The following is a 25892-nucleotide window of genomic DNA, read 5'->3' on the forward strand; positions in this document are numbered from 1 at the left end:
TCCTCAAAAAGTTAAAAATAGAACTACCCTACAACCCAGCAATTTCACTACTGGGCATTTACCTAAAGGATACAAAATAATGATTCAAAGGGGTACATGCATCCCAATGTTTATAGCAGCATTATCAACAATAGCCAAACCATGAAAAGACCCCAAAAGTCATTGACTGACAAATGGAAAAAGAAAAAGAAGTTGTTACATATACATGTGTAACAGCTTTTATATATATATATATATATATATATATATATATATACACACACATATATATATATATGAAATAAATAAATTCAGTCAGAGAAAGACAAATACCATATGATTTCCCACATATGTGGAATTTAAGAAACAAAACAAATGAACATGGATGGTGCGGGGCGTGGTAGGGAGAGAGAAACTGAGTCTTAACTCTAGAGAACAAACTGATGGTCACCAGAGGGGAGGTGGATGTGGAATGAGTGAAATAGATGTTGGGGATAAAGGAGAGCACTTGTGATGAGCACTGGGTGTTGTATGGTCATGTTCAATCACTAAATTCTACCCCCTGAAATTAATATGACACTGTATGTTAACTAACTGGAATGTAAATAAAAACCTGAAGAATAAAGAAGGAAAATCTATCCCCCTGCTCCGCCATCTCCTACCCACCTTCTTTAAAGCCAGCTGCCCTCGACGGCTACACACACCAGATCTTAAAAGTCTCTAACTTCCTCAGTGGTTTCTCATGTTTTTATATTAATTTCTCAGACCTATGTTTCTCCTTCCCAGTGTGAACTTTAGAAGATGGAGCTAGCAGCCCCTCTAGTTCACCATGTTATTTAAAAAAAAAAAAAAAATACAGCCCGTGGCATGTGAGATTCATGCACATATCCAGCAAATATTTATACAATGTTTACTATGTTCCCAGCCCTGTTCTCTGTGCTGAGGATAACAGAAGTGAACAAAACAGACTAAAGTCCCTCTCCTCGAGGGATTACACTAGTGGGGACAGACAGAAAATAAACAAGTAAAATCTAGTGCATGTCAGTTGGTGATAAGTGATGTGGAAGCTAGGTAAAGGGGTACAGCTTAAAATAGGTCAGTCAAAGCAGACATCATCCAGCAGATGATAACGAGTTGAAGTCCAAGTTGGTGATGGAGTGAGCCCCACATATCCGAGGGCAGTTTTCTAAGCAAGAAGAATCACAAGGGAAAAGTTCTGACCAGGAAATGAATTGGTAACTTGAAGAACAGTGAAGAAACATGTCATCGTGCCTGGGCAAAAAGACCCAATGGAAAAGGGGAAGGAGAAGAGGTCAGAAAGGTATCACCATGTACGGTCAGTGCACAGACTTTGCATTTTCCTCTGAATGAAATAGAACACTAGAGGTTTTAAGCGGAAAAGTGGTATAATATACTTAGGTGTAAAGGATCATTTCAATTACTATGTTGAGACCAGAGCTGGGAGTGGGTCAAGGGTACTTGAGAGAAGAGCAATTAGGAAGCTATTGCAAGAATCCATGTGTGGTATTATTGTGGCTTATACTAAGGGTCTGGAGAAAGTCTAATTCTGGATATACTCTGAAGGTAGAACCAACAGGCTTTGCTACAGGTTTTGCTGTAGGGGTGATATGGAAAAAGAAATCATAGATGACTCTAAGGTTTCTAGTGTGAGCAAAAAGAAGAATGGACAAGATAGAAGGAGACACAAATTTGGGACAAGATAGAGTTCAGTCTAGAATGTGTTATGTTTGAATTGTCTCTTCATTATCATCATGAAGATGCCAGGGAGAAAGTGACACATGAGCCTGGAAAGAAAGGAAGAAATTGGGTGCCTGGGTGGCTCAGTGGGTTAAGTTTCTGCCTTTGGCTCAGGTCATGATCCCAGGGTCCTGGGATCAAGCCTCGCATTGGGCTTTCTGCTCAGTAGGGAGCCTGCTTCCCCCATTCTCTCTCTGCCTGCCTCTCTGCCTAGTTGTGATTTCTCTCTCTGTCAAACAAATAAATAAAATCTTTTAAAAAATGAAAGGGGGAAATCCAGGGTTGGGATATAAATATGTGTTGTCAACATCTAGATGGTATTATTGCACTAAGTCCAGATGAGATTGCCCAGAGAGGGAATTTAATCAGGAGAGTTGCTCTGGGGCACTCCAACATTTAGAGGTCGAAGAGTTGCAGAAAATGTAGTGAAGACCAAGGAGATGCAACCAATAAGACCAGAAGAAAATACGGATGCCAAGTAGGTAAATGTTTCAAGGATAAAGGAGTGATTAAGTGTGTCAAATTGTGCTGGGAGAAACCAGGTGAGCTAAGGGCTGAGAACTGACCACTGCATTTTGCAGCATGGAATTCTTCGTAACCTTGACTATGCACATTTCTACTTTATGTTTGCCCAACTTGTTTTTCCAACGAAACAGAAATGCTCTAAAATTTCCTCTTGCTACTGTATTTGTGATACTTTGTCCTTGTATTTCCAATCATTTTTTTCTTTATATATGTCAATGAAATGTCATTTGGCTCATAAATTTTCCTAAGAATTTTATCTTCATTGAACTTTCCTCTTAATAATAAAAAAAAAATTTCCTGTTTAAAGCTTTTCTTTGAATTCTACTTTTCTTTGAATTCTATCTTATTGTGAACTCTGAGTTAATACCTTTTAGAACTACACCAAAATCAGACAAGGTCCACAGATGTTACAACAGAATTGGAAGAAGAGTGTAAGGTACAAAGCAATTGAGTGAGAACTGGAAACTTGTTTTACTGTTCTAGAGCAATTGTTTTTTCTTGGAGAAGAAGCCAAAGCATGAATGTAATTTTTAGATTTCTATTCAGAGCTGCTATGATAAGCAGCCTCCCTGCTGATGGGCCAATCTTCTTGCACCACTTACTGATCTTGACCCTCTGCTTCCCACCACAACCCCCCCACCCAGCCCCCCACCAGTACTCCTCATCCTCTGTATCTCATGAGTTATCTAGCTACAAGCTAACCATGGTGACTCTTCTCTGCTTAGACATCACTTTGGTTGGACTAAAACTCATGAGAATCTTCTCAGTCCTACAGTTCATGTATCTTGCTTCATCTTCTGGATCTATACCCTCCTTACCCACCCAGTACTGTCCTAGAACCATTCATTGTGTTTTGTCATAGGCTATGTTTTCCTCTCTAAAATATTGGACTTCTTCTTTACATTAACTGATGAAGGCTCACTCATTTTCCAAGACTCTTCTTAAAAGTCTGCCTGTCTCAGTGTGAACCTTTCCTCAGGCAGAATTGGCCTCATCTCTCCATTGATTTGTCCCACAATTTGTTGCCATCTCTATGGTGACCATAATCTTGTTGCATTGCTATTAGTTGCTTCCTTCTCTGCTGGAGCACCTGGAGGACGGTGATTGCACCCAGAACAGGACCTGATACCCCATGAGTGCTTAGTATATACTTGTGAACTAAGAAAAATCAACTGCTAAATATATTAATATTTAATCAAGACAACTGCAATAAAAACTTATATTTTAGTCTGTGAACAGACAACTGCAAAAGATTTTTTAAAAAGTAGAGGTTAAATTTTAAGTAGTATCATTCCTGATGGATCCCATAAAATCATAATACTTTCTTTTTTCATCTCCAGTGTATCTGTTTAAATATATAAGTGGTCATTTAATGAACAAAGTGCCCTGGCATCACAGTGCTTAACTTGAACATTTTTTTTTTTTAGCACACCAGGGAATCTAACCTTGAGGGTTGTAAGTCTACCCTTGAGTGGCTTTAATCTCCCACAACAACCAAGACCCAATGCTTACTTATCGGAATCTGCTTCAGATAATGGTATACATAACTATTTTTAAAAGCCATCTATAAATTTCCGTAAATAAACACACTAGGAAAAAGGAAATATTTGGAGATACTTTATTTATATGATAGAGAAATCTCGCATGAAAGTCTTGATCATTTCATTAATTCACAAAAAGGACTATCTCAGTTAAAATTAAAGGAAAAGATTCACACCAAGCCATAAGGACTTATTTTGTCTCCTTTTCTTCCCCCTGTAATATGAACAAAAATATGTTAAATTCTAACTCAATAAATGGGTGCAGAAGGTAACTGGTTCTATTATTTTACATCAGAGAAATACTAAATAGAAAGGAAGGTCTTCTGATGGCATTCTCTGAAAACTTAGAAACAACCCAAGAGAATTTTGAGGTTGTTGAGTCACTGATTTACCATTATGGATGCAACTTTGCTCTGGTGTTTTTAACATAAACTTTTTGTTGAATCACATTTATTTTTAAGAAAAGAATTTAACAGTGGGTCTTAGGACATATTTCACTATGGACCAATATTTTGGGAGAATGCTCACTCTATTTATCCTTGTCTGAACTTTTTGTTACCTGAAGTAATTTAAACTCCCAAAGCAGCACGAGTCTTTGAAATCAGTTTTGGACCCTGAAAATTAAAAACGAATAAAAGTTATCAAACAAAGAGATGAAGGACTGTGTCAGGTATACAGGTAACTCTCCATTATCCAGAGGTGAATTCAAGTACATCTCTGATGCCAACAAGCTGGGACAATGGAAGTCAGAGGAAAAAAAAATCTACCCATACTACAGCAGAGAGAGTTTGTTCTAACAATGCCACTCTCCAAATTGTGACCAATCGTCACCACAGCCCTCACCTTCCTCCACTAGTCAGTCATAGAAATTGGAAAGTTTGCAGACAAAGTACAGTCACCACGAGTTAACGGTCTCTATAACTACGTGAATGTCTTCTCTCGTCAAGGGACATTTATCCGAAATGGTTTACATCAAACCTCTTTTACCAGTTTTGTCTTATCTGATTTAGTTACCTGTGTTCCATCCCCTTCTACTAAAAACACAGCCACACTGGTAAATGTACACTTGGCAAAAAACGCAGAATCACAGGATATCTTTTAAAATTATAAAGATGCTGCGCCGCTAGGTGGATTAGTGGTTTAAGTGTCTGCCTTCAGCTCAGGTCATGAGTCAGGGTCCTGGGATCAAGCTCCCATTGGTGGGGGGGGAATGGTGTCCCTGCTCAGTGGGGAGCCTGCTTCTCCCTCTCCCTCTGCAGCTCCCCCTGCTCGTACAAATCCAGTTAAAATTGCTAAATGATAAGCTTAAGATAATTCCTCATCACTAGTCTGTTGGAATACCAAGGCATACTCCTAAATGAGTTCAAAATGTTTTTTATAAAAAAATTTCCCCAATATCTTGTTTGCACAATTATTTTGCTATTAAATCCTTTTAATCCATTTAGCTGAATTGATCAGTTTTAGGCCAGAGACTGTCTAAATTATCATCAATTAATTATATGTTCACTTTATAGTTTCCTCTACCAGGAAACAAATCAAACTTACTAATTCTCTTAACATATTTGAAAATTACAGTTCTTCCTAATATTTAGTGAGAAAATTGGGATTATTTCTTACATAGCACAAAATCCTTCAATCTACTTCTTAATAAATTAAAATCCTCTGGCATTATTTTCAAGGTCTAGATTAGTGAACTATTCTTTTCATTATGTATTACAGAAAACACACTAACAAGGATTTCAAGTGTGAAAATGAACTGCACATACCTCGTCCTCAAAGCAGGCATCCTGCTCTTGGCCTTGGCAGCACTTTTCCAGTAGAGCAGAGAAATCTGCAATGACAGCCTCAAGTTGTTCTTCTGTTATTTGTGGCTTTTGCTTCACAAGGTTAATGAGAAATCTATAATTTAAACAAAAGAGAAATCTGTTACGCAAAGGTACTTTTCTAAAGCCTTCCTAGTGCAAGGAAATTTTCCTAGTGCAAATTTTCCTAGTGGAAAATTTTTAAAGCCCTTGTGACCCTTCACCACAAACCCTCATTCCATCAACCCCTACCAGACTTACAAGTTATACTATGTCCAATGCCTTCTTCAGAAAGACGGAGGCTAGAAATAAGCAGGTGCTCCACTGCTCTGGGTTTGTGCAGATTGTGGGTGAAACATGATTTTATAGTTGTACCATACTTAGGTGTAGTAAGGCATGGTCTTTTTCTTACTTGTCTCCTTTCCAGTTCTCCACTCTAAAGTACATCTTGTCTATACTCAAAAGCCCAGATCTCCAAACTCCTGCCGTCCATAATTATCACACCCTTAACTGAGCATTGGCTCCACCAAACACCTACACTACTCAATTAGCAACACCTTCATGTGGGAATTAATATTGACCAGGGAATAGGGAAGACTTGTCAGAGGAGGCAGCATTCTTACCGTCCCTTGGAACATGACATAGGTTGTGACAGCAGAAAAGGGAAGATCAAGATCTCCGAAATGAAGGGAGAGCAAGTGAGTATTAAATGTATGGGAATTGGAGAACATAAGTTGCATTGACTTGGATTACCATCACCAGTACAGAATGCCTCCCACAATGAACTGAAATGTGCATTCCATCTCACAACACTCATACTTCATGGCTGAATCAAATATTATACTTATTCTCTTCAAAAAGTAAACAGAGTGAAAAAAAAAAGAGTCAATGGTGTTTTTCAAGTGTTTTGGAATGGAAGTACCCAAACTTACTGCCAAGACATATCCTAATCTCCAAAATAGATTGCCTGCTTTCCCTCAGTCCCAACACATAACACAACAAGAGTTACAATGAAGACTATTTTTACAAACAAAAAATTGTCTGCCCTTGTGAATTTTTCCAGATCTATGTTCCAAGGAGGCTGTGAAGACACTGAAACAGAACTATTTTAAAAGCCACCTTCAGTGTTTTGAGGCAGTAATGTTCTCCTAAGAAGCCCAAGATTGTCGGGTGTGTAAGATAGAAATCTCAACTACTATTTCTTGTCATTGGTCTTCTCCATGCTAGCAAACGATGATTTCTTACTGTTGCTTCATTGTTTGCAGTGCCACACCCTGAGCTTGGCACAGATCCTTATGGAAGATGAATTTATCGGCAGAGAAGGGTGAAGGGGTGTATGTTTCGTCCACCACTAAGCTGCTGAAACACGGCCTCCTGTTGGCGTATGAAGAAGAGCAGCACTGGCCGACGCCAGGGTTTACAGGAGTCTCCTCATGCCTGATGCACAATTGTCCAATAATAAGATCAGCCTGGTTGGGAGAATGTGGAAGAAGACAGCAAGGCGATTCAACATTAGCCACTAAGTGACTCAGGTTTCCAGACAAGCATTGCAATTTTTAATGCCCAGTAATATATAATTAATAATACAGAAAAATTTGTTATCTATGGAGGGTCATGTGTTGCCACATTGCGGATTCATTTTTACCCGTCTGTTTGGTATCAACCTCACGATTCAGAGGCAGGTATTCCCGAGGTAACATTGGAGATAGCCCTTTCACATAGTTGTCGGCTGTTTGAAATGCATTTCCAATTACGTACCTACTTCCAAAAGGGAAACAATTATCTGCCCTAACCCAAGAAATCAATATAGGGCTTAAATTTTTCATGTATATCTAGCTGAGCCTTCCGTCTTATTTTTGGGATCCAGAGACTTGCTTTCTGAAGGAAAGAATTGAGCAAGCCTAGCCTGTCCGCATACATACATATATACCCACCTGCATGCATATGGCTAATATACAATCTTAACTGAAAAAACGTAAGTCTGGGGTGCTGGATGGCTCAGTCAGTTAAGTGTCTGACTCTTGATTTTGGCTCAGATCATGATCTCAGGGTCATGGGATCATCCTGGATTCTGTGATCAGTGGGGAGTCTCTTTTGAAGATTCTGTCTCTCCCTCTCCACCTGCCTCTTTCTTGCCTTCCCAAGCACACTCACTGTCTCTCTCAAATAAATAAATAAATCTTAAAAAAAAAAAAAAAAAAGAAGGAAAAGAAAAGAAAGAAGGCTAAAGTGTGTTTGTGTGTGTGTGTCTTTTAGGGCTTTCCTAATGTAGACTCCTCCTACCTTCCACACTTCAGAGATATTTTTTAAACACCTAGCAATAACTCGCAATAACTCGTAATAACGCAAGATGTTTTGTGTGCGCACTGTGTTTCGGGCCAGTGCTGAACGAGTTACAAGGATTACCTCATTTAAGACAGTCATCCTATGTGGGTGGTACAACTCTTATTCCTAAATGTCAGCTGAAAAAGCTCAAGCCTAGAGATAAAACTCGCCTTCCAGAGTGACACTACTAACAAGTGGTGCAAGTGGGAAGCGGGTGTGGGCAGGAGGCTTCCAGAACCGACACTTCTGGTCGGTTACAACATCCTGTGTCCCTGCAGCCTCTCAACGTGTGGAATTCAATAAATGATAAAGAAGGTGCTGAATCACAGGGATCTTTTTACTCCTAACTTTTGGTGGAAAATTCTGAGACATGATGACTAGCTAATTCCTAGTAATTCAAGTAGTTCCTCACCATCAGAAAGAGGAAAAGGGCAACAATGAATGTACAATCGGATTCGCAATTGTGATTTTAAGGGAAAAAATAATGAACGAGAATTCAGCCTATAATCTTAGGTATGACGTCAGTGACACTAGAAAGTCATGCTACTATTCAGAAGGACTTACCCTGTTCTATACTCTTTCCCTTGTTAAGGGGTGGGGGGAATATCCCTAATGTAATAAGATGATATTACAAAAGGCAAACATATAGGTATGGCTGAAAATAAAGTGACTAATTTTCATCTCTCAGAAGTGAAGCTTTCATTTTTTTAACCCAATTCACATTTTTTTCACTGTGTCCATTAGACCGAACTCAGTGCTCATGGGTGCAAAGCAGCGTAACTGAGATATATGTGTGAACTAGATGTAAGGGGATAATAGCACAGCAGCAGCAGAGGTGTATGAGACCCGCAAGGAAACTCTGAAGAAGGTATGGCCTTGGGTGCTGGAGCTTGGGCTATGGAAAGACGTGCATATGCATCCAAATATCAGACCCACCATTTCCTAGCTGGAAGAGCTTGTCCTAACATAACTTATTTGAGCCTCATTGTCTTTATCTATAAAGTGAAGATGGTAATGGGGCATATCAAAAGGGAGTATTATAATCATTAAATGAGATAATACTTTTTAAAAAAAAAAAAAAGTACAGTATGGGTCTTTAATGTAATCCTGAAAAATTTCTATGTTATTAGGGTGAAGTAACGGTCGCCATGTTGGTTTAGGAAAGGTGTCAGTGAGAGGCAGGGTCTCAAGGTGTAGGGGAGTTTGAAATCCAATAGACTGTCGCCTTGGCTTTCCTTTTCTTCTTCTTAGTCATCTTCTTTTTCTTAACAGTAGAGTATTTAGTGAACCAAAAGAAGAAATCACAAACTGGATGACGTGTTGGTTAGTCTGTCTTTCTCGTCCATAAAGCTTGCTAGAACAGTGTTGGATACACTGGCTGCACGCCCACTGGCCATTCTAGAGGGACGGGAAGGCTGGCCACACGCCCACTGTTCAGAGCTGAGTGCACAGCCTCTCCAGCTGAACGAGTTGAACTAGTGTGGTAAAGCCATCTCCACAGCAGTTTTTACCATTTCCTCTAAGTGGGAATCATGAGACTGTTTCAAGCCAAATGGGGCAGAAACACAACGGGACTAAACAAAACACTCACCGCTCCTTCGCCACAAGCCAACTGTTTGTCCTCACTGAGTTGGCAACAAGTAGCTGCTGCCGTTGCCATTTTCCTGGTAAAGGCCATCAGCTCAGGTGGGGTCAGCTGAGGGGCCTTCTTTGTGTATGCAACAAGAAACCTGGAAGAAGCATTTTTCACCAAATCCTGAGTCATTCGTGAGTTTGGGGGCTCCTCACTCCTCCAACACCCTTTTTGGTATTAGCAGCCCTGAAATCAGCTCATTTGTTTTATGCACATGACACTAAAACCACCTTTCAAGATGCATTTACTCTAACCACCACCACGGCACTTCTTTTCTATCAACATATCACAATGTGAAAACAGACTCGGGATGGTAGGCTGACTTCCACTGCCTACGTCAAAGCCTCAGTGATTTTAATTTTGATCTACTCCTTGTTTCAACAATGACAGACTCCAAAAATCTGCACAGCTGGGGGAAGCCAAAGCCAGTACCAAAGATCATTCACAAGTCATTCTTCTTCCTCCCTAAAAGAGCGAAATGGGGATGCCCACCTCCTCCCAAGGGAAACTGGGTGATCAGAGTACATTGATTTTTCAATCTGAAAAGGGGCCTGAAATTAGAGTAGTGTTGGGTGACTAATCAGGTTGGTATTTCCCTCACTAGCTCATCATTTTAAATCACGAAAAATACTGTTTAAAAAAACTTACGCATTTTGTAAGTAATATTCTCCTAGTTTCTGGAAGAGGCCACAGCTTCTCTTTGCCAATGCTTGGCTTTCTTGGATATATTTCTCTAATTCTTCTTCCTGAAAATACCAGCATTATTACATAATTTTTTTCTCTTCCTGGACACAAAACTTCGTATGTAAAAATGAATCAATAACATATTATTTTATTATGACACCAACCTTAGAAAAAAGTAATTCTAGACATTTTTTAAATACTAAAGATAACGAAGTATGAATTGGGAGAATTAAAACAAATGGACTTTGGGGAGATTAAAACTTTGTGACTCACACAGAATCCAATCTTTGGATAAAGGACTACAGCTCTTTCTGTACAAATGCCTGCTTTTCTGGAACTGTTCAACGATGAATATTAGTTTTATTCTGTGTGTCAAGGAAATTTTGGTTACCATTTTTACTTCTAAAGTAGACCACTAGTTGTTTACTACTATTTAATAACTACTTAATATCTAGGTGACTACTAAATAGAATAGCTAGGTACTAGTTAATAACTGGATGCTTTCAAACAAAAAGCATTTTTGATGGGTAACCTCCATGAAGCGTTTCAGACTCTCCTTATAGCTAGAGCACTTTACCCCTTTATCCCGGCAATCAAGAGGGTTTTCAGACTGGGAGCACTTCTCCAATAATTCCTGGTATCCTTTAGCAACTCTTAGAATAACTGGGACAGCAAGTTTCGTATGTCTTCTCGAATATTCATAAGTAAATCTGAAATAAGTGTGAAAAATATCCTGTTACTGGAACTATGAGACTTTATTCCCATGTTATATGGAATGCAAAAGTGAAAATTAAAATACATAAACCTGGAAGTCAAATTATGACTTGTACTATACGCATGGTAAAACCATTAATACAAATAACAACCCCTCCAATTGTTCTAAAATGGTATTTTGTTTTCTTCTGCATTCTTCACCTGGGTTTTTCAATTATGAACTTCACAGTCATTCATTCAACAAATGTTTTTTCCAGCACCTACTCTATGTAAGTGTTTCTCCAGGCAATAAGGATTCAATAATGTATACGATAAAATGCCTGACCTCTCAAAAGCATACCTTATAGGGAGACAAAAGCAATCTTTTCTTAAACAAGAAATAGGTCATCAAACTCAGGTGGTGATAAATCAGTGAAAAGAAATGAAGGAAGATATGATAGAGGGGAAAAGGGACTCCTGATTGACAGCATTGTTTAGGAAATGTCACTTTGGGCCTCTCTTTCGAAACAGAACCTGGGTGAGGGAAACCACATAAGGATCTGGGCGAAGATCATTCTCAGCTGAGAAAATTTCTACTGCAAAGAACCTTTCTAAGTGAAGAACAATTTCTGTTAAACAATTAGCGTTGGATGTGCAGGTGGGTCGATTTAAAGATAATTCTTGGATTTACTAATTGTATTTCCAAGTTATAGAAGTAAGTCATATTAATTCTGCCACCAATAAATTGTCAATGCAGCTTTCTTCAATCTGGACTTTGCTCTTGTGTGCGTAATTTTACTGAGCAGTGCAAACAATGTGTGAATGTCCAGTCTGAAAGCAACGATAAAGTGATATCCTTAGGGAATATTAAAAAGAAAATTGGGCCTTTTTTTTTTTCATTATTACATTAGAAGCAGACTCTTAAATTTATAAAGGCCTTTGGTGATCATTAAGCATAATATCTTTAGAGTTGCACAAATCCCTCCTCTGATGGTGTCCATAGACACACACTGTACACTAAAGGACAATGTATTAACTTGACGGTTTGCTTCCCTTAAAAGCAAATAGAATGGGAACACGTCCTATCAGTTACAGTGATACAATCAACTACTATGCTGCAAGTGTCTCAACATATGTTTTGATTTTCTTACAAAAACAAAAACAAAAAAAAAAACATACATTAAATAAATAGCAAATAAACTGTTCTAATGAAAGCCCTTCTATCTATCACTGAGTTACACTTTGAGGGAAAGTTCTTAAAATATGCCCAATGAAAAAGCACATTCTTCACCCTGAGCCCTTCTTATCACAAAACATTTATATCATATTTGGTAGCTCAGTGGTGGTCTTCATATGAGTAATCCATATGAAGATGGCACAACAATGCTTCTGATGCCAGAGAAATTGATACAAAATAAAATATAACTTCAGCTAATTACAGCAACAGTGAAAGCTTCATCGGTATAGGATAGGTCCCATTTCCTTGTTCCCTACTTACCTGCTTAAATATATTTTGGCTCAGAACATTCTAGCATCAACCTCACATACTAAGCTCAAAAACCATAGCCATCATTCCCCATTTCAGCCACACAGAGCTGTCAGCTACATCCTAATCTTTACTTATGTGAACATACATTTACAGAGTGCATTACCTTGCCATGAAAAGATCTTTTTCCCTTGAAGAAAATTGGTTGAAATCTCTCTCTCCTAAAAACCTATTTAGATTTGGAGATAAGCCTTCAGGTTTGTCATCATTTTCTGCATGAATTATGCATTGGCCAAGTTCAAGCATGGGCAATTTGCAGCATTCTGCTATTTTGCTTGACAGAATATCTTGTTGAGAACATATGTAGGACATAATTTTTTCCTGTAATACGAAAAATAAAGTATAAGTTTTAAAGGTTTATTCTTTAATGCAGGACCTCGGGGCCAGCTTTAGAAAGGAAGGAAAGGAGCCTGGGAGGGAGGAGAGAAAGGAGAGGTGTGGGGGAGAGGAAAGAAATAAGGAAGGGATAGGAAACAGGCATCCTACCTTGTCTCCCATTTTAGAGCTTTTTCACCCTGGCTTGCCTTTCCTCACTCCTTTTCACCTAACCCTTTTTTTCCGTTCTTCTTTTCATAGTTGTCAGCTAAAACCTATTTTATTGTATTAGGAAGACTTTTGAAACAAGAGAGAAATATCCTCTTCAAACTGAATGACAGGCACGTTGGTGTACATCTTCTATTCCTATTGAGATTTGCTACTGGACGACGTTTGCGGTCAACGTCCTAATAATACGGAGAGCAAACTTTCCGCTCCATTGCCAACAGAATGATCTGCAGTGACCCGCTGTGACCTCCAGAGGGCAGGCTATAGATAATGAAATGGCAGCTCATCTAGGCGGCCAGAATGAAGCAGAGCGGCCACGTAAACTGTCAGGGGACTAAAAATGCTATGTATTCTCAATAAGGACAATTAGAAAGCATTATTCAGTCATTAAAATCAATTTACATGCCGTACTGAAATTAATTTTTCCATCTTAAAGGAAAAGGGTGGTTATGAGCTCCAAAAATGTTAAAATAATTTTTAAGTGCCTATAGAGATAATAGTAAAACTGTCAACTAAAACCAAGAAAACTAACTTCAAACAAAAACAAAAGAGTTCTTTTTATGGTGCCTGCTATGCAGGTAGAAAATTCTAAGAAGAAAAATAAATGAAATTGGAACTCTGTCTTTGGGACTATTCCCCCCGTTCCGCATACCAGGATCTCTGCCCAGGCTCGGACACCGTCCCCTTGGGACCTCTCACAGCCTCAGCTTCTGGATGCCTTCCAGGACTCTTTCAGCCAAACTGTGGAAGGACCCGCTGAAATAAGCATTTTATCCTCACATTTGATCTTTGGGAAACCATGTTCAAGCCCAGAATTTCAAGGCATTTTAATATCTAAGAGCAATGATTTTAAACTTTCTTGGAGAAGAAGGTGTCCCACCAGGGACTGGAGATAGAGTAATCTGGGGATAGACAGGCCTCTGGCACAGTAGGTAAGAAGCCTAAGATTGGCCCAAAATAGATGAAAGCCACACTGCTTAGTTGGTGACCAACTATGGCATGCACAGGGTTCTGTGTTGGAGGGCTTGGGGCTTTGGTTTTTAATTCTCCTAGAGCCCTCTATCCATACTTCTCTTTGGCATGTTTAGCTTTGTACCTTGTAGAACAGTTTCTTGTGTTCTTTTTGTTTCTTGTGCTCCCTTGCTGTATTCACAGAACAGATCTATCTATCTGGTGGACATAAAAGAGCCCCTTCCTGTGCCAGGCATCCTGCTCTCAGCCTGTGGAGATAACAGTAAACAGAAGACAGCCCCTATGCGTCTCATCTCTACCAGACTAGAAACTCCCTGAGCGCGTGCCTTCCTAACAAGTGTTCGTCACAGCGTCTAGCACACAGAAAGGATTCAATATGTATTTTTCAAGTGAAATAGCAAGTGGATGGAAAAACAAATTTGTTGTGAATGAAGAGTCTGCCCCTCCCCCACCCCAAGATCCGATGTGGAGTTTACAGTCTACCTCGGAAGGAGGAAGGAAGGAGCACTGATGAGCTCGCGGGAGGAAAACATCGCTTACGTGAAGGTAGAAGATGGTTTCAGTGTCACTACCAAGAAGTCTGTAACTTTCCTCAGCCCCTGGGTTACCCTACCCTGGGACCGGCTCAGACAGCTTTCTCCCATCTAGAATGACAGTCAAGGAAGGAGGAGGAAGTGGAATCATCTCAGGAGGCAAGACTCTTTACCCCATCCTGCAGACATTCCAGCACGTTTCCTCCGCAACATTCCTCATGTATGTGGGCCACATCCAGGACCAGTTTCTGAATTTCAGTAAAATTCGCTTTGGAAAACTTTTGACTCAGTTTTGTAACGGTTCTAAAGGGGGGAAGGAAATGCAAGTCAATCCTGGTTATCTACCAACATCAAATAATAGAGCGTTAGTGTAGCTGCTGCTCCCAAGAGAAAGAACTGAAGTGCTCTGGCTATCTCAGAAGAAAAGCTAAAGGGTTCTAAGTCCTGTCAATTCCAGCCTGATCTTTCATGGCAATTGCTTTCTAAATTGACCTGTCCCCACAAGTAGTTTGGACATGATTCATTTGTCTTTAACACTTTTTCTGTGAATCTAGAGGAAATCTATCTTTCCACTGTTCATCCACGACGCTGGGTGTTTGGAGTGACCCTCGTGAGTTGGCAGGAAAAAAATAAAAGGACAGACAATTAAAAAATAGAAAATTCCATGAGAATAACAATCATTTTTTTACTTAGGAGAAAAAGCATTTTGTGGGAATACAGGAAAGGGTGTATATGGGCAAATCGATGAACTGAGACAAGAAAGTACAGCAGACCCAACACCCAGACATGCCAACATGCCAAGCCACGTCGTGTGGCCCAAAAGGGACGTTAGAAGTAAAAAGTCTTGTAACTTCTACATATTTCCTTAAATTTTAAGAGATCTCTAGATGAAGGAAGCAACTGTAGTGTTGCTGCTTCTGACAAAGGTAGATTTTCTTTATGAATGAATAACATTTAAAGGTAATCACTTATGGATAGTGACTATAATATTTTAATTTATGTTTTATTAGTAAGATAAACTGAAAGCAATTTATGAATCAATTCATGAATCAATCTAATAGCATTGGAAGGTATTTAAAGCAACATCTGACCTATTCCAAGAAAAAAATTTCAGTCTTGGAACTAACTCCATGACTACAAACCTTAATCTAGATCTCCGCTATGTACAATATGCTTAAATGCATAATTTACCAAGCAAAGAAATAAATAAACTGTGAATGCATGGACTTAATACTCTTCCGTTGACATTTCAGATATTTTCCCCGACTAGAAATGTCTCATCATAAAAGTTGAAGCACTTGAAGCCAGTTATGTAGTATCAAATTTTCTAGTGGCCCCATTAAAAGGTAAAAAAGGAAACAGTTAAATCCATCTTAATAATATTTTTGACCCCACTATGTCAGAAATAATACCAGTTCAACCTACAATTTCATTCCTCTGTGGAAGCTAAAAAATAAAACAAATGAATAACAGAATCAGACCTACAAACATAGAGAACAAACTGACGGCTGCCAGAGAAGTGGGGCATTAACACGAGCAACTTGAGTGCGGGGAGCAGGAGACACGGGCTTCCACTTATGGGATGAAAAAGTCGTGGGAATAAAAGGCACAGCAGAAGGAGTCCAGTTAATGATATTGTGATAGCGTTGTCTGGTGGCAGAGGGTGGCAACACTTGTGAGTAGACCATAACTTATGGAGAAATTGAATCACTATGCTGTATACCCGAACTAATGTAACATTGCGTGTCAACTACATCGGAATCAAAAAATTCTTTAAAAAAATTTCAGTATGCAATTAGCATAAAAACCTATTAAGAAGATATTAAATGTTCTCTTTCTCATACTAAGTCTGTAAAATCTGGTATGTCTTTGCCACCTGGAGCACACAGTTCCTTATTCACTGCCTGGGAGCTGAGTACAGGGAGCCGCAGCCGTGCCGTGTCGCACAGCCTAGACCATTGGTGATTCTGATTCTGAAACACCTGATGTCAAAGTCTCAACTGTCCGCATACAGACAATCCAAGATCACTGGCCTAGCAGACAAATAGGTGTAAGGAAAATAAATCCGGATCAGGACCTAGAAAACTGGGTTCTGCTGACAGGCAGTGTGGCTTGAGTAAAGGTCTCTCATCTCCCTGGGTCCCAGTTTAGTCATATGTAAAAATGAAGCAGCTGAACTAGATGATTAACTGTTTGGGCTTTTTTTTTTTTAATTCCTCTTTATCCTACAACAGAGATTGAATATGAGATAGAGGTCAATTAAGTAGGCTTTAACAAGTGTTAAGCAGTAAAGCAGGATTGGAAGGAGACTTGTGGAGAAGGACACCTGCTGTGCCCGGAGAGGTGGGTAGGGTTTGGAAGGGAGGTGGGGCAGCTTGGTAGTTGGGGCTAAAGTAGATGACTGTCATGTGAAGACATAGGGAAGGGATGCTTGGGCTGACTTATCATAAGATCGCCTTTTTTTTCTGAGAAAGGGTAATTTTTCGGGTGCCTGGGTGGCTCGGCTCAAGTCATGATCCCCGGGTCTTGGGATCGAGCCCCGCATCGGGCTCTCTGCTCAGCGGGGAGCCTGCTTCCTCCTCTCTCTCTGCCTGCCTCTCTGCTTACTTGTGATTTCTTTTATGTCAAATAAATAATTAAAATCTTAAAAAAAAAAAAAGTGTTAAGCAGCAAGTCCGTGGGTTAGCTTCCTTCCAATCCTGGGGTTTCATGATCCTAAGCCATGAGCTCTTATCAAAGGAACTTTCATTCTCTACCTCGGTGACAATGAGAAAAATGAGCTCAAACAGCAAAATGGTAGTTTTGCAGATCTCACCTTCTTCCCTAGATACAGCTTAAACTTACATGGCTCGGAAGGTTCGGGGTCCAAAATTTTTCATCACTGCACATATATGTTGATTTAACAAACTGCTGTCTCTTAATTCTTTTGTAATCAATGCTGTCTAGATACAGAAGAAACGAGATGTTAGGAAAGGATGTATTGTCCTTTACAGGTGCTGATAATTAGAAAAATAACCTGTACAGGTAAACCATCAAACCATAAGAAATTTTTACTAAAATTTAAATGTGATACATTTTTATGGACCTTTCTTCATTCTTTCTTGTAGATTGGTTTATATACATCGAAGCCAGACAGATGAATTTAGAAGACCTTAAAAGACCTTAAAACAAGGACATTATAACTTTCTTGGCATAATGAGTGAACAACTGTACTTTTAAATGAATTGAAACCTGATAATTTCTTAAACATTTGTCACAAAAAAAAAAAAAAAAAAGTCACAGCCTGCAATTCTGGGAATAGTCACAGTTCTTAGGAAGTTTTTCTTATTAGGCTTCTGGTGGCAACTGATAAATTGTGGGTGTTATTCTAGCTCTCAAACTTAAGCTACTCGCTTCTCTAAACCAGTGTCCTTTGGTTAGATAATGATATTTACACCTCAGATTTGTCCTGGGGATCAAAAGAAATAATGAGTGATAAAGTATTTGTCATAGTTTTCTTTTTCCCTCTGTCCTTTTGTGCCTCCTTTTCTCTTCCTGCTGATTCTACCCAATCTTCTACCTCCTATTCCTCTCTCTTTCATTTATGTTACCAGCCATGCACACCCCTGTCTTCTTTTATCTCCAGCCCCCCATACCCATGTCTTTTGTCTTGTAATAATTATTGGTCTAAAGAATGAATACAAAACAGCAAGTCCAGCTGTTTTAGCCCAAAGAACATCAGACTGCTGAAATATGCTTGATTCTGAAGATGGTATTGTGCATGCAAAGCATATTCCATTTTTAACTTTGTTTGGTTTTAATGAGTCATAGACAGATTAAAGTATTGCTTCAGATATCTGTACAAATAGAATACCTTTGTTTGGAAGCATTCTACTGCATTTTCAGCTTTGCAGCAAGCTGGAATCATTTTGCCATAGTGGCCAGCCAAAGAAAGAATCGTGGGTGCATACAGAAAGGGGTGCCTTCTTGCTATCTCATAGATGTACCTATGAAACAAAAAGATGCTGTAAGATTTGCAAACGTATATCTTTTTAAAAACTACTAGAACTGGACTCTGGAATTTGTTTAAAGAGTCAAAAAACAGTCATAATTTTTTCCATGTGCTGACAAAAATTTTACTTACTACAGATCCTCAGGGGGAGAAACACTCTGACCACCAATACTATATTTTAACATGAGAATCAAATAGGCAGAAATGCTGACTATAATTCCTATCAAGGTGTCCATTTCAATAAACACACTCACACATGTTTGGAGGGCAAGAAATCCAGACCACCACTAAGTAAAACAGAAAAGTGGAGTCTTTTTCTCCTCATCAGTACAGAATGGAATCATCCACGGTGACAGTCTCCGTAGCAGAGATGGTCTAAGGGCAGGCTCTCTCGTTCTCTGGCTCAGATGTGTAAGACAGATGTGATGGAGAGTTCAATATAGGATTCCCCAACAGAGAACCTGAGATCAAGTCCCTGCTTGGGAATGTACTAGCACTGTGCCCTTGGCCCTCAGTTCGAATTATCTTAACTTTCTAAACTTCAGTTTTCTCATCTGCATAATGGGAGGAAGAAGAATGATGGGAGAGGACAGGAGACTTCAAAGGCAGGCCATGAGCATTAATCTGATCAGACATGCCAAGAACCCATGGTCCTACAACATCTTAACTGCTTGGTAATTGCTAGCCATGCTTCTGTACCTTAAACCTTCCTGGAGCTCTAAATTTTTTTTTATTTCCAGGAAATTTGGTAAACATGAAACACCAAATATTTGACTCCAGAAGGAGTCACTTTGTGTGGTACTAAAATATTCTTGGGTGAGCTAAAATGGAGAGATTAAATGGGTTTAAAAAAAAAAAAAAGGTTCATCTCAAGATACTAAGGGAACAACTGGTGGGTCTGGTGTGTGGTCTCTACCACATCTACCAGGGGTGCTGTGGAAACAAAGTTGCACTGACAATGGCTCCCCTAATTGCCCAGGGCCTCGGCAAATGCAACACTATTACCACTTCTCCATGGTTTAGAGTACTTCCATAAATTGCAGAAATATAGATTCTGCTTGATCCTGCTCTCCTACAGAAGTTTTAATCTACTTTTAAATGGGATCTTTACCTGTTCATGAACATATCCCTGCTTCCTTCATATGCTTTACAACTGGTGACAGGTTCTGGAACTTGGAGGGGCGGGATGGATGCTGGTGCCGCCTTTTTGTGTGCTAGTAAACAGTTCTGTCTCTCCTCGTCACTTTGGCTGCAGCAATCTGAAAGTCCATATTTTTCAGAAATTTCCTTCTCATGGCAAATTTTTTCCAGAAAGACAGACAGCTAGAAGAAAGATTGGAATTTTTTATTTGTTTCTTAAATGTATCTATTTTAAAGAGAGAGTGACAGAAAGAGCTCACGAGTGGGGGTCGGAGCCGAAGGAGAGGGAGAAGCACACTACCTGGGAGATGGGGCTGAATGTGGGGCTGCATGTGGAGCTGGATGTGGGGCTGGACATGGGGTTTGACATGGGGTTTGACGTGGGGTTTGAGCCCAGGACTCTGGGATCATGATCTGAGCCAAAGGCAGATGCTTAACTGACTGAGCCACCCAGGCACCCCAAGAAAGGCTTGCTTTTAATGAAGGCAACTGAGTTTACCTTGAAATTCTGTAAAACACGTATTTCTAATATCCCAGATCAGAACTACAGACTAAAAAAACAATTCCCTATACAAATCCCAATATGTTTAATTTCAACCTATGAGAAATTCCTTTCATGCCTTTTGGGAAATGGCATTTTAGTTTCCAACCTTGAGAAATACATATGACTCTTAGACAAAATTACTTTCTCTTAAAAAGGAAAAGGCCATACAATATTTTATTTCCCCCCCCCAAAAAAAATTGAAATAGTTCTTCCCTTTTATATTACAAACAGTTTGCCTCCATGATGTCTATAAGCTTTTTAAAAAATACATAAACCACTTTTTTTGTTGCTTTAATTTTACCAAAATCAGATGATGGTGTCACGAGTCTAAAGAATGCCTCTGAGAGGGAGGCTGAGTGGCTTAGTCTGTTAGGCAACTGCCTTTCTCTAAGGTCATGATTTTGGAGTGTTGGGATCAAGTCCCACATTGGGCTGCCTGCTTGGTGAGGAGTCTGCTTCTCCCTCTGACCCTCTTTTCTCTCTCTCTCATTCTCTCTCAAATAAATAAATAAAATCTTAAAACAAACAAACAAACAAGAATGCCTCTGAGAAATACATGTTTCACTCTTCTCAGGAAATTTTTATTTGGCTTTTATTAACTGCTAAAATTTAAGGAACCTTAGAAATTTTAAGTAAGATTTTCAATTCCCAATCCACATAAAAATTATGCCTTTAAGTTTATAATGATAAATCACCAACCGGTAACATCACTGTGAACCTCTCATTGGAGGTAAAATTGCAATATGGAATGTATTTTGCTTAATTCATATATATTTTTAGATTAGCAAGACAAGACAAAAAATAGAGATGCAAAACAAGGAGTTTTATTAAGTTATTAGTTTCAAAGTTGGAAAGTATTCTGTATCTTTTAAAGGGCATCTCCTCTACAGTATTCCAGATATATTGACTTTTGGCCATTCATCAACCCCACCATGATAGAAAATTCTTTGGCTTTTTGTTCCATAAGTGGCTAACTCTAATCATCATTAAGTTCCTAGTTTTTCCCACTGAGATAACATAAACAATCATAACTATGATTTATTGATCTTCTACATTAAGAGATACTAAAAAAACTATTCATTGTTTAACTAAAATTCGAAGTTAGTTGAGTTCTATATTTTGTTATTCTCGTTTGCTAATTCTGGCAACCTTCAGTATGTGCTATGCTGCTCACAGAGTGTAACGAACCCACGAAGTGTGGCTGTTTGGAGCTCGATGACCTAGTTTAAGTCCTCGCTCTCATCTCCCTTAAAAACGTCACCTAACCTCTCTGTATCTCAGCTTCCTCAACCAGAAGAATAGCATTTACCTGCTGGGATTATTTTAAAGATTTAATGAATTCATATTTGTAGGCGAAGTGGATACTCGACCAGTGAGCCCAGCAAGGGTCTCTCGGCTCACTGGCCTTCAACTGATTCATCCGGGCTATGCTTTAGGTCATAAACTATTTTTATTATCAATAGCTATGTCACACTCTCTAGAATAATGCCTGTCACGTTGTGTGAGTAATAAAAACTAACTTCTACTATTATTACGTCTATTTTTATGACAACCCTGAAATGGAAGCTATTATTATTCTTTATTTTATAGATAAGGCAACTAAATCTCAGAGAAGTTAAGTAACATGTTCATGGTCACCGAGATACTGAAATTTCAGAACCTTAGCTCTTAGTCCCTGTGCTTCTATTGTCTCTTTACAACAGGTACCCACTCTTCTCTGCCCTCTTTAGCAATTCACAGTTAATTCGACTCCTCCTTCATGTAGCAGCTCCTCAAATATTTAAATGTGTTTCTCATTCCACCCCTGTGTCTGCTCCTCTGCCTGCTAAACTTTGGTCAAATATCATGGCGGGATTTTACTACTACTAGTAGTAGTAGTAGTAGTATTGATATTAGTATTATTAGTATTCACTCACCTGGCCTTCTAAACAACCTACAGGCTGCTCACTGCCAGTCGATTTCTCAATTACAGTCAGTGTATCTTTCACCATTTTGCTTACATCTTTGTAAGTGGCTTCTTGAACAAACTGAGCAAAAAATATGGTAGCTCTGAAACAAATTACATAAGAATACTTAAGAAACAGAAATGTCAAGCTGCTTTTTCTCAAGAGTAGTTTTGGTTTTGGTTTTCTGTTAAGTGACCTGTGTAGGGGATAACTTTTGCTAAAAATTTATGTGAAATTAGGTTCTAGTCATCCAGAAAGAAATGTCCATCTCCTGGCTCCTTGACCCCAAAATATACACATATCTATTAAAAAATCAAAGTGGAATTGCAGGAGCACTGAGTGTTAGATGCAAACAATGAATCATGGGAACACTACATCAAAAACTAGTGATGTACTGTACGGTGACTAACATAATGCAATTAAAAAAAAATGTGGAATTCCCATAATAGTGGTTCCTGCTTTTGTGGTCACCCACTGCAATGTACCTATAACTCAGGGCATCTATATTCTATAGTTCCTTTTAAATTTAAGCAAAGAATTTGTCATTAGACCTCTGCGTATAACTACTCCCAGTCTGATCAAGATCTGATCCAAGGTGGTGTTCCTAAATTGATTCAAAGAATAGCTTTAACAGGTTTCTGGGCGCAAGTAGTAGCAATAACATACTACTTCAAATTCCTTATTAGAAACTTCAGTAGTGTGGAATAGACAGCAATCAAAAGAAAAATACACTCTACAAATAGTAGAAAGTAGAACATTTTACCTCCTATTATCTGCTACTAAGATTTACATAGTATTCAGAATAGAGACTATTGCAATATCATCTCATTGGTGTTCATTTATATCTATATGGTGGTTACCACTGGTATGATACTCATCTTGAGTTGCTAGGATCCGATTTGGTTTTTCCCAGGGAATTTCAAGGAATCAGGGTTACTATCTAAGGCGTGGGCCAACAGCTCAACCTCTTCAAAATCAATTTGATATTCAGTATAAGAAATGTCTTCAATTTGTTTTTATACTTTTTAGAACTCATAGGGCTATCCAGCTTCATATAATTACCTCACTAAAATTATCATTGGTTCATATTTGAAGTGCATTTATATGAGCAAAACTTACAGGTCGACTAAATTCACCTCTGCAGAACATTGGGAAGAATCCAAGATGGAAACTGAAAGGCAAGACAGACTCCATGAGAAATGGCGTTTTCAACCGCAAGCAGGAAAACGATCATTATTTTGCAGAAATGTGTGTGTTTAAGTTAGAACGATACAATTTTGGAACAATTTAGAACTATACAATTTTGTATTTCAGTTAAAACTATACAATTTCAGAACAATGCAACCGAGATGACATCAAGGAGCATCTATCCAAACACCTTCATTTTTAACTTGAGAAGACTAGGAGAGCAAGGAATGGCTAAGTTAACAAGAATAATTGATGATAGAGTTACCACTAAAACCCAGTTGTTTGGTTTCCAGTTGTTTACTGTCGTGTTCTAATCGGCTTGGAAATCAAAGGATTAAAAAGACATTTCAGTCCTCCTTTTGAACATTGTTACACCATAGTTCGCCTGTTTATTTATATCACAGTCACACCATTTTTTCTTTAGTCTAATAATGGTCCATTTTTCTGAAGTGAAGAATTAAGATATTACTTACTTTATCAGTCTGAGGAGGTTTTATATGTGAAGGAACCAGAATTATAGCCTCATATATAAAGTTAGAGATATAATATAGATACATATACTTCAAAGTTAATGTGTATACCAATTAAATAAATAATATAATGTACAAAATATGAATTCCATGTGGACTATATAAGCCATTCAGAGGTAACGTTAAACACCACTGTGATTTTGTAAACCTCTTGTAAAGTCACAAGTTTATCATTCATTTAAAGATGTTCATCATTAAATATTTTTCCTCTGTGTGGAACAGTAAATATAAATAAATCATGACAAAGAATAAATGAAAAATTAAGAACTTTGGTATAGGGAAAAGACAAAAAAGAAAACACAAAATATCTTACCTATTCCATATGCATTTCTATGCACTGTTCTGGATTCAGAAAAATTTAGTAGGAAAATTAAAGGAATTGATACCACCCACTTCATGGTTGCTATTTTGTTGTTGGCAATGATGGGGGGAATATGTTGAAAATAATGCTGTAATTCTTTTATACCCTTCTCAAGCAATGCCTGTTAATTAGTAATCTTTTGTTAGTGTATGGGGATATCTGTTACTTTATTTCCTTAGGTTGCAAATGGGACAACTTGTCGATAATTAACAGCCCAGGGATTATTTGCATTTTATGTTCAAGGACACAGACTTCTTTTGGGAGGGAAAAAAGGGAGAAAAACTTGCAAATGCATCCTATTTTGCAAATATAACAAGTACTCTTCTCGATCTACAGAATATTTAAAGAAATATTTTTCCTAAATTGCACAATTATTAATTTCTTTCAAATTAAAAAGTTAGTGAAGCCATGAAGACTCCAGACTTCCTGTGAAATTCAACTCAATGCATTCATTCATTTAAAGAATATTCAGTGAATACCTGTCATATGCCAGGCACAGGACACTGTATTTGACCAACTCAAATTTCAATGAAGAATACATTGCTTGATTATTACGTTTAGCTCAAAAACCCTTTTCACCCGATTTTATGTCAGCAAGGTCCCATTTTTAGTATACTGTGTATGGCTTAACAGAAAACTTTGAGCACACACTCTGATGAACAAAGCCCTGTAATAATTTTGTTACGAAATAGTCTTGCATGTATATCTAAATGGAAGTGGATCAGTTTCACTGTTCATTCAGCAGCTCAAAATGACGATGTTAATACTAAGGAGCACTTACAAAAGCCACCTGATTCTAGGAGTCTTTCCCTCCTGTCTGCTGTCAGGGCTCTTCATCTTAGCGGTACATTTAGAGAAACTTTTAAAATCTCTGTTGCCTAGACTACACCTCACACCAATTTAATCAGTACGTTTAGAGGTGAGACTACACATCTGTATTTTCTAAAACTTCACAGATTATTCACTCTTCCAAAATTAAGATGACAAAAAAAAAAATAATGAACTTCAGGCAAAATTAAATAATAAGGTGTCTTCGTTGAGTGCAGTAATGTGAAGCCATCAACCTTTTGTGGAAGAATATTTAATGATATGGACCTAGGTTCATATTATGTCACCAAATAAAAAAAAAAGCAGGAAAAAGATATCACATAATCCCATTTTTTGTACTTCTCCTGTCCTTTCCCCTACTTCAAAAAAAGTGTAGAAGACAGAAATAGTAGATCACAAATTTCAACACTGGGTTTCTCTAAGTGGTAGAATTACAAGTGAATTTCTCTTTCTCACTCTTTCTTTCAAAACTTGTCCAATAAAAAGCTGATTATATAATTTAAAAATAAAGTTTCAAAAATTGAGTGTATTTCTTAAAAGTAAATTATATTGCATAAGTCAAAGAAAGACAAATACCACATGATTTCACTCATACGTGGAATTTAAGAAGCAAAACAAACAATCAAAAGGAAAATTAGAAGAAAGAGGCAAACCAAGAAACTGACTCTTAATTATAGACAACAAACTGATGGTCACCATTGGGAAGTGAGTGGGAAGATGGATAAAATAGGTAGTGCTTGAGAATTAAGGAGGGAACTTGTTCCACTGAGCACTGGGTGATGTGTGGAAGTGATGCATCACTAAATTGTACACCGAAACTAGTATTATAC

The 25892-nt window shown here is 38.3% G+C and overlaps 1 protein-coding gene and 1 long non-coding RNA gene across 2 annotated transcripts; one reads left to right on the forward strand and one right to left on the reverse strand.

The window, feature by feature from the left end:
* Positions 1-974: 974 nt before the first annotated feature.
* On the forward strand, positions 975-6972 carry LOC131823253 (uncharacterized). The gene is made up of 3 exons (XR_009350533.1): positions 975-1315; positions 6669-6775; positions 6871-6972. It is a non-coding gene; the product is annotated as an uncharacterized LOC131823253 (long non-coding RNA).
* Positions 3867-24303, reverse strand: AFP (alpha fetoprotein). Its single transcript, XM_059159361.1, has 15 exons — positions 24187-24303; positions 23275-23326; positions 22126-22258; positions 19637-19848; positions 18388-18520; positions 17379-17476; positions 14708-14837; positions 12593-12807; positions 10825-10957; positions 10212-10309; positions 9522-9660; positions 6851-7074; positions 5570-5702; positions 4363-4417; positions 3867-4017 (listed from the first exon to the last, which is right to left on the reverse strand). The coding sequence occupies exons 1-14, from the start codon at positions 24269-24271 to the stop codon at positions 4373-4375; spliced, it is 1830 nt and encodes a 609-aa protein (XP_059015344.1). The 5' UTR covers positions 24272-24303; the 3' UTR covers positions 3867-4017; positions 4363-4372.
* Between the last annotated feature and the right edge of the window lie 1589 nt (positions 24304-25892).

Source organism: Mustela lutreola, chromosome 1 (genome assembly GCF_030435805.1).
Source record: "Mustela lutreola isolate mMusLut2 chromosome 1, mMusLut2.pri, whole genome shotgun sequence".
NCBI classification, from domain to species: domain Eukaryota; kingdom Metazoa; phylum Chordata; class Mammalia; order Carnivora; family Mustelidae; genus Mustela; species Mustela lutreola.